The sequence below is a fragment of the Nilaparvata lugens genome, chromosome 3, assembly GCF_014356525.2.
Source record: "Nilaparvata lugens isolate BPH chromosome 3, ASM1435652v1, whole genome shotgun sequence".
Classification (NCBI taxonomy): domain Eukaryota; kingdom Metazoa; phylum Arthropoda; class Insecta; order Hemiptera; family Delphacidae; genus Nilaparvata; species Nilaparvata lugens.
The window spans coordinates 1,054,652-1,070,396 of record NC_052506.1 but is presented as its reverse complement, the minus strand read 5'-3'; the positions used below and the strand labels follow the sequence as shown (position 1 = coordinate 1,070,396).

At 35.4% G+C, this 15,745-nt stretch overlaps 1 protein-coding gene across 3 annotated transcripts in view; it reads left to right on the top strand.

Moving 5' to 3' along the window:
• Window positions 1-15,745, top strand: part of LOC111054702 (nucleolar transcription factor 1-A-like) — a 68,212-nt gene that overhangs the window by 51,347 nt on the left and 1,120 nt on the right. For 2 of the 3 annotated variants that reach the window (XM_039422580.1, XM_039422581.1), the window contains exons 13-15: window positions 441-499; window positions 6,573-6,750; window positions 10,846-11,104. In XM_039422580.1, coding sequence (XP_039278514.1) covers window positions 441-499; window positions 6,573-6,750; window positions 10,846-11,073 — 465 coding nt within the window. In that variant the 3' untranslated portion in view covers window positions 11,074-11,104. Of the gene's footprint in view, window positions 1-440; window positions 500-2,014; window positions 2,074-6,572; window positions 6,751-10,845; window positions 11,105-15,745 lie in introns of all 3 variants that reach the window. The other variant, XM_039422582.1, reaches the window with a different exon arrangement.

Sequence of the window (15,745 nt, the reverse complement as noted above, 5' to 3'; positions counted from 1 at the left end):
ATCTCAAGGGCTTATAATAGTATGCATCTACAGACCGACATCGGGAAATACCCTGGAATTTTTAGAATATATGGACAAGTTTTTGGCTATTGATCATAGAGAAACAATAGCGTAAGTAGATATCCCATGGTATAGGGCGTTTATGTCGCAACTTTTACTGTTATCTCAAGCCGATGATTACTGTCGATTATTGTCCAATTTTACTGTTTTGACCGGGTAAGAGTGTATGAACGGCACAATATGAGAGACTAGCAGCGTCACACAGCTTCACGGGAAAGAACTACGTGGGCTATCAGCTTGAGATAACAGTAAAAATTGCGACATAAACGCCCTATGCCATGGGATATCTATTCATGCTATTGTTTCTCTATGGTTTTATTCACATCTTGAAGTGGAATTTTGATGGCAGTTAACTTGAATTAAATTTCTTTCTGTTTCAGAAAAAGCCAGAAACGTCGACAGCGGAGATGTTCGCAAATGAGCCGGCAGTGCCTCCCAAGTAAGTAAAATTCTTGAAAAAAAACACTTTATTCACATGGGCTACTTTTTAAATTAATAAAACAATATAAAATCTTAAAGCACCCTTTATTTAAAAAAAAACTTTTTAAATATTTTGAAGTTTTTTAAAAATAAAGGGTGCAGAAGATTTTATATTGTTTTATTAAAATTCTTGAAATATTTTTGTGCATGACCACATGATCTCTATAGTGAGGTCCTCGTTATAATGGCAGTATTTGATTAACATTGGTGTTGCTATCCTTGTCTATCATTCATACCGTTGCCAGACTTTTTAACAATGCAGAAATATAATTGATTAGAAATATTTATTATATATTAATTAAAAAGATATGTTCATGACGTATAAAATCCAATTGATCTCTTAATAAACATTTCTGAACAAGAATGAACAGTTAATATTACATCAGATATACCGGTATCAGCTATCCTCTATAGAAGGCAGCGACAAGGCAGAGAATCGGCATCGCTGTTCTTCCAATGTTTCTCCACTGTCATTACAACGTTGACCTCACTGTAATGTCGAGAGTAGTGGAGCGCTACTATCTGCTATTGTGTGGAGAAAACTTGATAAATTTTCCAAGCCGTTATGTGTTTGTGTAGGACTGCCAGTGGGTACTTTGTGAAGTATTAATTTCTTCATAAAACCAATACTACTCATTGACTCTACGGCCCTTCAAGAGCATTGGCCTCCTCCACAAGCCTTTTCCATGCATCTCTGTCCTGTCCATGCATCTCTGACCCACTTCCCAAAGCCCTTCTTCCAAAACCCTTCCTCTCCTTCTTAAGGCTGTGCAAAGACTAAAAATAAACTTTTTAGTTGTGATATTTTTCAAAGTTTTTCGATTTGTATATCATCAAGCTATCAAAATGAAAAAGTTTTCTCAGGAAAACATTTTTTTCTGATCATTACTTTTTGAGATATAAGCGCCTAAATTTTAAATTTTTGGGACAGAACATTTCAAATTCGGTAAGATTGATTGATTGATTGATTTTTATTATGACGTGCTAGGTCTCGATAGACCCGTTGCACTAAACAACAGTACAATAAAAAACAAAATCTCAAGGGCTTATAATAGTATGCATCTACAGACCGACATCGGGAAATACCCTGGATTTTTAGAATATATGGACAAGTTTTTGGCTATTGATCATAGAGAAACAATAGCGTAAGTAGATATCCCATGGTATAGGGCGTTTATGTCGCAACTTTTACTGTTATCTCAAGCCGATGATTACTGTCGATTATTGTCCAATTTTACTGTTTTGACCGGGTAAGAGTGTATGAACGGCACAATATGAGAGACTAGCAGCGTCACACAGCTTCACGGGAAAGAACTACGTGGGCTATCAGCTTGAGATAACAGTAAAAATTGCGACATAAACGCCCTATGCCATGGGATATCTATTCATGCTATTGTTTCTCTATGGTTTTATTCACATCTTGAAGTTGAATTTTGATGGCAGTTAACTTGAATTAAATTTCTTTCTGTTTCAGAAAAAGCCAGAAACGTCGACAGCGGAGATGTTCGCAAATGAGCCGGCAGTGCCTCCCAAGTAAGTAAAATTCTTGAAAAAAAACACTTTATTCACATGGGCTACTTTTTAAATTAATAAAACAATATAAAATCTTAAAGCACCCTTTATTTAAAAAAAAAAAACTTTTTAAATATTTTGAAGTTTTTTTAAAAATAAAGGGTGCAGAAGATTTTATATTGTTTTATTAAAATTCTTGAAATATTTTTGTGCATGACCACATGATCTCTATAGTGAGGTCCTCGTTATAATGGCAGTATTTGATTAACATTGGTGTTGCTATCCTTGTCTATCATTCATACCGTTGCCAGACTTTTTAACAATGCAGAAATATAATTGATTAGAAATATTTATTATATATTAATTAAAAAGATATGTTCATGACGTATAAAATCTAATTGATCTCTTAATAAACATTTCTGAACAAGAATGAACAGTTAATATTACACCAGATATACCGGTATCAGCTATCCTCTATAGAAGGCAGCGACAAGGCAGAGAATCGGCATCGCTGTTCTTCCAATGTTTCTCCACTGTCATTACAACGTTGACCTCACTGTAATGTCGAGAGTAGTGGAGCGCTACTATCTGCTATTGTGTGGAGAAAACTTGATAAATTTTCCAAGCCGTTATGTGTTTGTGTAGGACTGCCAGGGGGTACTTTGTGAAGTATTAATTTCTTCATAAAACCAATACTACTCATTGACTCTACGGCCCTTCAAGAGCATTGGCCTCCTCCACAAGCCTTTTCCATGCATCTCTGTCCTGTCCATGCATCTCTGACCCACTTCCCAAAGCCCTTCTTCCAAAACCCTTCCTCTCCTTCTTAAGGCTGTGCAAAGACTAAAAATTAACTTTTTAGTTGTGATATTTTTCAAAGTTTTTCGATTTGTATATCATCAAGCTATCAAAATGAAAAAGTTTTCTCAGGAAAACATTTTTTTCTGATCATTACTTTTTGAGATATAAGCGCCTAAATTTAAAATTTTTGGGACAGAACATTTCAAATTCGGTAAGATTGATTGATTGATTGATTATTATTATGACGTGCTAGGTCTCGATAGACCCGTTGCACTAAACAACAGTACAATAAAAAACAAGTAAACAAGATACAACAGTATTCAAATGAACAAGAATATAAGTATTACAAATAAAAACAGTTAACTGTTGGAAGTTAAAATAGAATTAAATTAGATAATATAAATTAAGATAATTATAAGTAGATAATAAAGATCATGTTATGAAAAAGAGAGAGTAGAGAATGAAATAAGGAGAAAAGTAAGAGAGATGAAAAAGTAGAAGAAGAAGAGAAATTGAAGAAATGATATGAATCAATTCAATTCTTGTTTACACCTGCTTCTGAGCCAATTCAATAAATATGATTTATAAATGTTATTGAATTAATGAAAATTCATGAATACATTATATAGAATTTTTTGAGTTCCCAAGCAGACAGATATAGATGAAATAAAAAAGATTAAAAAATAATAATAATACTAATGAAAGAGAAATTAATAATAACTGAGAATAACAAAAACATATTCTCAAACTGAAGTTTATGTTAACGGTCTATGCACGTTCCAATTTACAATCAAATTATTGACAAGCTCACACCTACAACGATTCAAGTCATCCCCCCTCAAACTGTATAATTACCAAGATGCTGGTACAACTTCTTTTTGAAAAGTTTAAACGAACCACAAAGAACTATATGAGATAAATCCATGAGATTTGGAGGATGGAATTCTTCATGGTGTTGTTGATCTAGTAAAATAAAGATTTTCTGAAAATATCAATTTTTGAATAACTCTCAACTAAGAGTTATTTTTGGTAAATTGAATAACTTCTAAAAATTGATATTTTCTGAAAATCTGTTTTACTATATCAACAATACCATGAAGAATCCATCCTCCAAATCTCTTGGATTTATCTCTTACCAAATTTGAAATGTTCTGTCCCAAAATGTAAACTTTAGGCGCTCATATCTCAAAAAGTCATGATCAGAAAAAAATGTTTTCCTGAGAAAACTTTTTCATTTTGATAGCTTGATGATTACAAATCGAAAAATATCACGAGTAAAAAGTTTATTTTTAGCCTTTGCACAGCCTTAATATGCTTTGGGACTTTTCATTTCTAGTGAACAACGGGGGTAACTTTGAGGGGTTTACAAAATACGGAGGACCGAGAAAAAATACATAAAAGTGGATTGACTCACTTGATGCGGTTGTAACGATGCGGTTTTAACGACGATGGGTGTCTCAGCCAGCTCTGCCGGGAGATAGCACCCTTCTCCTCCTCCTCGGAGATAGACTGAGTTAGGTAGAGAGTGAGAGGGGGGAACCAAAAGCGATAAGACGCACTGTACTGATTCCGTTCCAACCATCTAGAATGGCACTTTTTCCATTAACTTAACTTTGTATCATTCTTTATTTTTTCTATCTGTTGGCCTTCCTTGGTCATATTCTGACTTCTTCTTAGGCCAACCCAAGGTGTGATGTGGACCGTGCTGATGGGTGGTGCTTTTATATGGTGTCTCTAAACCTAGCTCCGCAGTGCAGGCTGGATGCTTGTCTGACTCGGACTAGGCGCTGAGACAGCAAATAATAGCAGCGTTGTTGGGAGTGCGAGCGGCCGCAGTAGCATCTTCCACCCAGCAATGGTCGGCGTAGTTCCGCCTAGCGGACAGACGAAAGATCAATCCAGTCGGTTAATTTGATCCCTTCAGCCAGGCTCAGCCAAGCAGCTGAGACAATAGAACAATGGAGTGGTGGTCTTATTCGCGTTCATCAGCAGTTTTCTTTCTCACGATTATTTTGATTTTTGAGTGTCAATAATAACTCCAGTCACCAGTAAAAAGTTTCCAGAAACTGGGTGTAGTACCATATTAATGACTTTTCATGATGATTTTTAATTATTTAAAAATATTGTTGACATTCTGAACCTTCAGGCTAAACTTGGGGTCGCTGAGAACGAATCTGCAATCAGAATTTCTCTATCACGAAAAATAACGAAAAAACCCAGCTGTTGATCTTCCGGCAACCTTTAACAGTCATCCTGCAATGCGGCCGAAATACCTCCAAGCCAGACACTCATCTCAAATGACAACAACGCCAAGCTGTGAGAAACCATCCTGCACTGCGGCGCTAGGTTAACGGTGCCTGGAGGATACTAGGCGCCCTCCTGTAGTATTTAGCCTTGTCTGGGCCATGTGACAGAGCCCCGTGTCTGGGTTGACTCCACTTCCCCAGCTGTTCGTGGGAACCACATGAACAAACCAAACCCCGAAGCAACTCCAGAAGTTGCCTTGCCTTCAAATCATTGGGATCTGCCCCATCAGGGCAGGCTACTCAATCTGAAATGGGTGCTTCAGGAACGCAGGAGGTTCCGTTGCACTCTTATGTAGAGGCCATCAACATTGAAAAGGCTTCTAATGATCACATCATGGATGACGTAAGCTCAATCACACCATCCCAACTGGAGAGGAAGGATGAGCTTCTCAGACCACTGCTCAAAGAAGGGCGCCATTCAAGCGAAACATCTTGGAAGAGGTGAGGCTTTTGATCCTGCAAAGTTTCGGAGGGGAAAAAATAGAAAACCAAGAGACCAGAGATGGGTGAAACTTCATTCACAAATGTGGGTCAAGAGGCTGAGTCGAGGATGACCAGGCGCCCAAGAGGCAATTTGGCCACCCCTCCCTCAGCGGAAGGACCTACAAAAAAGGCCAGGAGTGGAACTCACGTAGGTCACGAGGACCAATCAGTCTTAAAGCTGTGCAAAGGCTAAAAATAAACTTTCTACTCGTGATATTTTTCAAATTTATTCGATTTGTATACCATCAAGCTATCAAAATGAAAAAGTTTTCTCAGGAAAACATTTTTTTCTGATCATTAATTTTTGAGATGTGAGCGCCTAAAGTTTAAATTTTTGGGACAGAACATTTCAAATTCGGTAAGAGATAAATCCATGAGATTCAGAGGATAGATTCTTCATGGTATTGTTAATCTTGTAAAACAAAAATTTTCTGGAATTATCAATTTTTGAAAAAGTTATTCAATTTACCAAAAATACCCAAAAATAACTCAACTAAAAGTTATTTTTAGTAGATTGAATAACTATCTTAAAAATTGATATTTTCAGAAAATTTTTGTTTTACCAGATCAACAATACCATGAAGAATCTATCCTCTGAATCTCATGGATTTATCTCTTACCGAATTTGAAATATTCTGTCCTAAAATTTAAACTTTAGACGCTCATATCTCAAAAAGTAATGATCAGAAGAAAAATGTTTACCTGAGAAAACTTTTTCATTTTGATAGCTTGATGATATACAAATCGAAAAACTTTGAAAAATATCACGAGTAGAAAGTTTATTTTTAGCCTTTGCACAGCCTTAAACTCTCGAGATCTTCAACCAGCAATACAAACTGAATTTTTTCATAAAACTTTATCTATTTTCTAAGCCGTTATGTACTATTCTTCATGAGACTTGGTAATCCCAATTGCTTTGTGTTTGTCTAGGACTGCCACGGAGTACTTCGTGAAGAAGTACTTGAGTGAGAAACATGGGGAGCCAATCAGCAAACAGCAGGCAAAGGGGGCGTGGCAAGCCTTGTCCGACAAAAAGAGACTGAAGTACGAGAAAGAGCTCACTCTGCTCAAAGCTAAATACATCCACGATTACGAGGCTTTTCTCAAGGTAAACAAAAGTAATAGATTTAAAGCTTCAATTGAAGATTTTCTATGAAAAGTTCTGGAAATTGAACACTGCGGTCAAATCAAGTGAAGCCGCAAAGTTATTGTTTAAGTTTTCTTGGGAAATAAACATTTATTTATATAGCATGGATAAAAGATAGCATAAGATGCCATTGTATCGTTTAATCCGACATATTATAGTTTCAACTGTTTTGTTAAGCTTTAGAACAGTTCAATAGCGAAAAAAGTGTCAGATTTCCTCCGCTTAACATGAGCACTCCAGAGTTCGTTTAATTTCTAAATTTCAAGCCGATTACTGTCGACTACCGTCTATTTATTTATTTTCATCCACTGACCACCTGATAAAGGGGTATAAGGATATGTCAATTTTTCATTAGTCAAACATAAAATGTTATCATCTACCTACGTAAACCTCCATTTTGAGGTTTATAATAATTTCTATACTCCTCCACTGAGTAAGCGCAAATGGACAGCAACTCTTTTTTTAATAAAAATCTGAAAATCTTTCCAGAAGTATCTTTTATGTGAGAGGGCAATATGTTGTACATCCGAATACCTGAACTTCTTACACCTCTCTCATACATAGCACTTTGATGAGCATCTTCTCTTAAATATTTCTGAATCTGGTTGGATATTGATGAAATGTTTCGCCTGTATTTAATTCGTTTATGTGTTTCTTTATAAAGCAGACTGTTTCTAGGATATATTGACTTGGGAGTGGTAGAATACCAAGTGCTTTAAAGTAGGGCCGACAACTTGTTCTAATTGATTCTCCCATCATCACCCTCAATGCCCACTTCTGCAATCTGAACACTTCCACTACACTACTAGAATTTCCCCAAAAAATTATTCCATAGTTTAATGGGAGTGGAACAAAGCGAAATATACACTCTTCAGAGCCAATCATACAATCAAGAGAAGTTTTCAGGTTTCTCAGAACAAAAATTGCTGAGATTAGTTTTGTTTTCAGGCTATCCAGATGGGGTCTCCAAGAAAGATCAGAGTCAATCACCACCCCAAGTACTCTTATACTATTTACAGATTCTATTTTATGACCATCAATTTTCAAGCAATTATTATTATTATTATTTTTTGGGTGAGAGTGTAAGAACGGCACAGTATGAGAGACTACCAGCGTCACATAGCTTCACGGAAAAGAACTACTATAGCGAGGTCCACGTTATAATGACAGTATTTGATCAACTTTGGTATTGCTATCCTTGTCTATCTTTCGACAAAGCCGGTGGTACTATCCTTTTCTAGGTCCACAACGATGCCAATTATGTTTTTGACAGTGTAGAAATGTAATAAATTAATGCAGAGAATCGGCATCGCTATTCTTCTATCTTTATTCACTGCCATTATAACGTGAACCATACTCCTATAGTATGGTTCACGTTATAATGGAAGTGAATAAAGATAGAAGAATAGCGATGCCGATTCTGTAATTGGCTTCAGTTAACAGTGAAATTTGGAACATGAACGCCCTATACCATGGGATATCTTCTTGTTCTAAATTTTTTCTATGGTTACAGTGTCTATAGTGAGATTTAGGTTATAAACTCAGTGGAAATGATAGAACTACAGGGTTGCCAATTCTCTGTTACCACCGCTGTCTATTAGATATTTGTGATTCAAGTTCATGTATATCTTATCTAATAATAATTGCTGATTTCTGTCAACTAGTGACCCCCTGAGTTTGAGAACTCGATCATGAACTGTAGTGTAATGAAATCCGCAACTTCTAATTATTATACAGAGTTGGTGAAAATTATGGAAACAGCTTAATATTTCTTTTCCAAAGATAATTTGACAGTAGGTTTAATTGGGGATCGTGTTTGATATAGAAAAATCTTTTCTGTGGCTTCAAAATATTGGATCAGCTTCTTTTATTTTCAAATGGGATGTGGTCATTTGCTACATGATACAGGATACAAAATTTCAAGAGAAAATGAATGACGAAAATTGACTGGTTCATTTTAATATACTAATAAATCATAGGGAGCGTACAGACCTATCCACCACGAACAGGAACATTTCACTTTTCATCAACTGATGTCATTCTTATTATATAGCAATAAAAGAATAAATAATAATAAAGGAAAGAATACTTTATGGGATAAGAAATTCACGAATGACGTCTGAACTACTGGACTGATTAACTTGAAATTTTGCGTATAGATTCTTAATTTACCAATGATGGTTACAGGTCTTTTTTAAATTCTTCAAGATTTCAGTAGGCCAAGTTTTCAGTTTGTCAAGTTCAAGTTTTTATTGGGCCAGTTGAACATAAAGGTTACATAAGTATAGCCATGTAGCCATGTTTTTAATTAGACCCTTGCGTAGCACGGGTTACCTCTAGTCCTATATTTATTTTTTTACTTTCCTTGCCCTATAACTATAGGCAAGGAAAGTATTGCTTTCCGAAAAAAATTAAGGTACCCCAATTGTCATATTTCTATACGTTTTGAGGTCACCTGAGTCCAAAAAAGTGGTTCTTTGGTATTGGTCTGTATGTGAGTGTGTGTGTGTGTATGAGTGTATGTGCGTCTGTGTACACGATATCTCATCTCCCAATTAACGGAATAACTTGAAATTTGGAACTTGAGGTCCTTACACTACAAGGATCTGACACGAACAATTTAGATCAAATGCAATTCAAGATGGCGGCTAAAAAGGCGAAAAATGTTGTCAAAAAAAGGATTTTCCGTGATTTTCTCAAAAACAGATCCAACGATTTTGATCAAATTTATACCTAGAATAGTCATTGATAAGCTCTATCAACTGCCACAAGTCTCATATCTGTTAAAAATCCAGGAGCGCCACCCCATCTATGCAAAGCTTGATTTTAGATTCCCAATTATCAGGCTTCAGATACAATTTATAGAAAAAGATTGAACATGAAAATCTCTACAATTAATGTTCAGTAACATTTTCACCTAAAATTGAAAATAAGCTCGAAATTCGAGAAAATGAATTATTCAATTGCAAATTATTGTTGTTTGTATTAAATCATTCACTATGAAGAGATAGCAGACCTCGTATGTCTCCAGCGTTATTGTCCTGTCACCAGCTGGCTCAGATCTTTGTTTATAAGTAGACTTGAGATGCGCGAGAACACTAGCGTCAGGTGATCAATTTTCATAAAGGCAAGGAAAGTTGTGTGAGTGCGACACACCAGATTTTTCAATGAGTGGATGTGTCAATGTCACTGAGTACTAAGATTTTATTATTAGTTTTTAAATAATGCTGGACCCAAAGATAGTTTTGTTTTATCCTATACTATTAAACGAGCAACTTCTGTTTATCTGTTTATATTTTCGGATGTTTAGATGTTTATTTATTTATATGTTTGTATTTCACCAGATCTCTAAAACGGCTCTAACGATTCTCACGAAATTCAGAACATAGTAGGTTTATAATATAAAGATTCGATTGCACTAGGTCTCATCCCTGGGAAAACTCGCTGAAGGACATTAAAAGATAATTATTATTCATCCTTGGAAAAACAGCTGATAATAATTATTTCGTCGTCTGTTGGTGATGGAAGTGAGTGAGCGAGTTCATGTGTGTGGGACTGTGTCAAAATTATGACTCAGCTGTTGAACTTTTGTAATTATTCAACCGGTTATTATTTTCAATCCTGATTAATTCCAATAGATCCATCTTTTTGAAATGGTCTTCTCTGATTTGGTTCACGTGAAGTTGATCAGGATTAAAATTTAGCCGGCTTTTGAGCAATTGGGCCTTTGTGAGGGAAATTTTTGCATTCCTCTGGGAATTAATTTCAATTACTGTTATTAGATAGAACATTTCTGTATGAATTTTATTTTAATTTCTTCTTTTCCAATAAATTTTCTATGCTTTTGTACTCCAGAGCGAAGCTCGGCCCCCGATATTTTTGTATAATTTGTTACGAATACTGGTTAACGTGGTCAACTTAGTTCCTATTATTTAGATTGTAATTTTCCATGATTTTGTAGTAAAAAGGAATAAAATTTCATTATTTATTTCATGTGATGCATTTTAATTTACTTATCAATAATTATTAAATTATACTTTTGTTTTTCTTTTGCAGGGTATGGACAAGCAACAACTTGAAAAGTTCTCAGAATTGACACAGAAGAGGAAGCAGCAAAAAGCCAGCAGCAGTGAAGACAGTGAAGACTCAGAGGACAGTGATGATTCAGAGGAAGAGGAGGAGGAAGAAGAAGAAGAAGGAGACGAAGAAGGCTCAAAAAAATCCGAAGAACCACCGAAAGTCGATGATTCAACAACGTCTGATAGTAGCAGCAGCAGCGATTGAGGTTTTCTCATCAACTAGTCAATTGTTCAATGTAAGTTCATTAATTTCTATTTTTTAATAATATTATCGAACGTCAATCAAAATTGAAAGCTTTTAAGCGGCATATACACCTGCAATATTATAGTAGGCTACCTATAGTGCGGTCCACGTTATAATGGCTGTATTTCATTAACATTGGAACTGCTTTCCTTGTCTATCATTATTCGACAAAGCAGATAGCGCTATCCTTGTCTATCATTATTCGACAAAGCAGATAGCGCTATCCTTTTCTAGCTCCGCAACGTTGCCGGATTGTTTTTCAACTATCTACCGGGTCCGGCATAAAAACCTGACGATTTTTGAGGGATAATAATCAGAGTATGTTCCGTACAATTGAAACATGTAATATATCAAATTAAAGATTTTTGCAATTTTGCAATTTACAGTGAATTACATAGATCACTCACAAAGTTTTTCTATTTGAAGATTATGACTGGCATCTGAATTACTTATCCGCATTACTTTTCACACACTCACTCAAGCTAATTCTAAAATTTGCCATTGCTCACTCAATCATCACTTGTGGAATTACTTCATTTTCTCGTTGAATGACTTCCTCTAGTTCTGTGGATTATTGGAGTGTGATCCGTGGTCTAGTGGATAGAGTGCTTGCGTAGCAGCATAGAGATCCCGGGTTCAAACCCTCTCATTACTAAAAGTTTTTTAACCACCAGATCACTCCCGTGTTATCGGATGGACACGTTAAATTGTCGGTCCCGGCTGAAGTATGACAGTCGTAAGGCTCATTGACGGCTCAAATGATATATTCAGGCGGTGGGACCTTCCCGTAAGGGACTCCCCACCAACAAAAGCCATACGAATTTATTTATTTGTGGATTATTGGCTGCCCAATAATGGTAATTTTCTTCAATCACTAATCCCGACAAATGAAAATGTGCCTCGTTACTTGAAAGCATAATGGATTCATTTTTTTATTTGATTGATTAAGATTAATTTTTTTATCAGTTGTCTTTATAATTTCTGGTTGTGTCTTTTTGTATAGTTTAGGTTATATAAAGGGAGACAATTTTATTATTCGGTTTTATTTTTTAGTCTTTATGTTTGTTTTAAGAATATTATTTTAAATTATTATACCTGATATTATTTGTTTGATATTAGGTTGAGATGGTTTAGGATTAGTCTCTTATTGTTTGGTTATTTATTATCAAAATTTAAATAGTTTAAGTTCAGGTTATTTAACTTTATTTATTAATCGTTTGGGTGATATATTTTTAATTCTATGTATTTGTTGTAGCTTTAATTATGGTTGTTGACATTATTTATATCTTTTTTCTTTTAATAGACTAAACTATTATATATTAGTTATATTATATATATATTTTCGAGAATGATCTCGTAAGCGGCTTTGCGATGTGCCCAATCATTTGCGTTGAGTTGGTGCACTAAAATTATCTTGAGGAAAGCACTTGTAATAAGAAAAACTGTTTCTCCTAAGAAACGAAGAATCCGACCTCTTATTTAATTCTAAACAAGTATCTAACCTTGACAAGAGCTACAGAAGTTATGTAAATCTTCAAGAGTATCCAACAGTCTCACATAAAAATACAGAGAGCCTAAATAAAAAATTCATTTTAGTTGGGAAAAACATCGGATGACCGATGTCAAGGTAAAACCATCGATAAGTGAAAAACATCGAACAGTAAACATCGATGTTAAAAACATCGAACAGTAAACATCGATGTTAAAAACATCGATGTTTTTAAACATCGATGTATCGATACCCCATCCCTGAAAATGTATTAATCTAATCACTGGAAATATTTTTTCTTGATGGATAAAATAGAATGGCCCGGTTGCACAAAATACGGTTAGATTTTATAATATAAAGTGAAAAGTGAAAAAGATCGAACAGTAAACATCGATGTTGTGAAAAGTGAAAAACATCGAACAGTAAACATCGATGTTAAAAACATCGAACAGTAAACATCGATGTTAAAAACATCGATGTTTTTAAACATCGATGTATCGATACCCCATCCCTGAAAATTTATTAATCTAATCACTGGAAATATTTTTTCTTGATGGATAAAATAGAATGGCCCGGTTGCCCAAAATACGGTTAGATTTTATAATAATAATAAATGAAGCCTTTATTAGTTCCCAACACTGTACAAAGAAAATAATTTTAAAGCCAAAAAATACAACTTCGCTAAGATAATTACAAAATCGATTCAACTAAACAAAATAGAAACTTTTAATATGTACAATATCCAATATAAATCAATATTTTTATATTTTCTGTTAATTGTTCGTTCTCTTTCGTTTTTGGAAACCAGGTCCTCTATTGAACCCAGGGTCCTCCACCTATCTCTATCTTTTGGTAGAGAGTTAGTGGGGAGGATATTTTTAATATTCTTTCCGAAGAATGGACATTGATATGTCCAAAGCTCCGCCAATTTATGTAGATGCATAACAATAATTATTATCTATAGTTATTATATTACAAATTGCTTTTTCATATCATATACAGTTCAATAATTATTTTCTTAGTCTATATTATGTAAATTCATCTATAATTTTGCTGTATTGTAAGCTATTGTATATAAGTGTATAAGCCAGTATATATTGTAATCTACATAAATAAAGTACTCAATCAATCAATCAATCTTTCGCGCGCATTGTCCATTCATCACCTGCCACCTTCACAATGTCATCCTCCCACCGAAATCGTTGCCTTCCAATTTTCCTTTTCCTCCAGCTTGGCTTTCACACGGTTAGAGTCTTCGTCCATCTGCTATTCAAAGATTCAAAATTTATTTATTCAAGTAAGTCACAATACATTCCGGTCTATACACGAATCTACAATAAATTACAGTACAACAGCTAATCATGCAACAAATTTCACATATTATGAAAACTTATTAATTACAATGAAGATTGAATGGAACATTAGAATATTGAACATATTCCAATCTAGCAATATGTCCGGCCCACTTCCACTTTTGCTTCTTAACTGTCCTCAGCAAATCTTCCGCTTTTGTTTTCTCTTTTATGGATGTGTTTCTAACTCTATCCAATCTTCTGATGTTTAATACACTCCTTTCCATCGCCATTTGAGTTGATGCTATTTTTCTTGATACTCCTTTCTTTAAAGCCCAGGTTTGGCATCCATAAACAAGCGCGGGAAAGAAACAGGATTTCAATATTTTTATCTTCTTGCCAATATTGATCTCTTTATTCTTGAGTATACAATTTAATGACCAGAACTTACTCCATGCAATACCACACGTACGTTTCACTTCTTTATCCGTTCTGTCTGTAAACGTAATCAGTTGACCCAGGTAAATAATCTCTCCTGACCAATTCAATAAACAGCCATCCAATGCTATGTCTACTCTTTCCCTATTAGTCATAAGATGGGTTTTCTCTGGATTTATGATAAAGCCAGCTTTCTCACTTTCTGCTGCCAGACTGCTTATCATATATTTCAGTTCCAATGGAGATTTCGCAATCAGAACAATGTCGTCAGCAAAACGTAAGTGGCTCCTTGGATACGTAAACCATACCTATCCCATTTTAGATTTTCGAATTTTTTTTGTAAAGCGGCATTGAAGAGAGACGGAGATAGCGGGTCACCCTGCCTTACACCTTTCTGCACGCTGAAGACTGATACTACTCGTGCTGTACTATTGCAATATACGTCCTTAATCAAATTCAAGAAGGCTGCTGGAATCATTTCAAGAGACGCGAAGAGGAATGAATGTTTTAAACTATCAAAAGCCTTTTTGTAATCAATAAAGGCTAAGTAAACTCCTATTTTGAGTTCTTCGCATTTTTTTATGAGCTGACTGACTGCTTGAAGATGGTCGACTGTTGAGAACCCACTTCGAAATCCCGCCTGTTCGACCGGCTGGCTTTCATTCATGATTGGTTGTAAACGATATTGCAGAATTTTCATGAATTTTCCAAAACAAGAAGCGAGGGCGCTGATGCTGTATTTGATCTGGCCGATGAGCGGGAAGATGTACGACTAGTTCAAGATAGCGACCTCAAGGCTGTGGTAAAGACTTTGAAGAGTAACACTATGGCAGGAGGCGATAGGATAACAAACGAGATGCTGAAAAAAGGTGTGCTCTATCTCTTCAGAGACTGTACTCATGTTGTTTAATAGAATAATCAATGAGCGGTCAGTACCATTGCAGTGGAAAACATCAGATATAATCTTGTTGTTCAAAAAGGGTGATCAGTATGATATTAATAATTTTCGGCCTATAAGCATATCTTCTTGTTTCGGTTAGATCTTAACCGTGATTAATTCCACGAGAACCAATCAGAGACGTCTTTTTTTTTGAAAAGACGGTTGCATAAAAGCCGGTTAGATCTTAACCGTGATTAATTCCACGAGAACCAATCAGAGACGTCTTTTTTTTTGAAAAGACGGCTTCTCTGATTGGTTCTCGTGGAATTAATCACGGTTAAGATCTAACCGGCTTTTGTGCAACCTGCACAATGTATCATTCTAAACAAGGACGGACAGTTTATATTGTTACAGCAGATATCCCGGTATCAGTTATCCTCTACGAAGGCAGTGGCAAGGCGGAGAATCGGCAACGCAGTTCTTCTATGTTTCTCCACTACCGTTATAACGTGGACCTCACTATAGAAGCTTGAG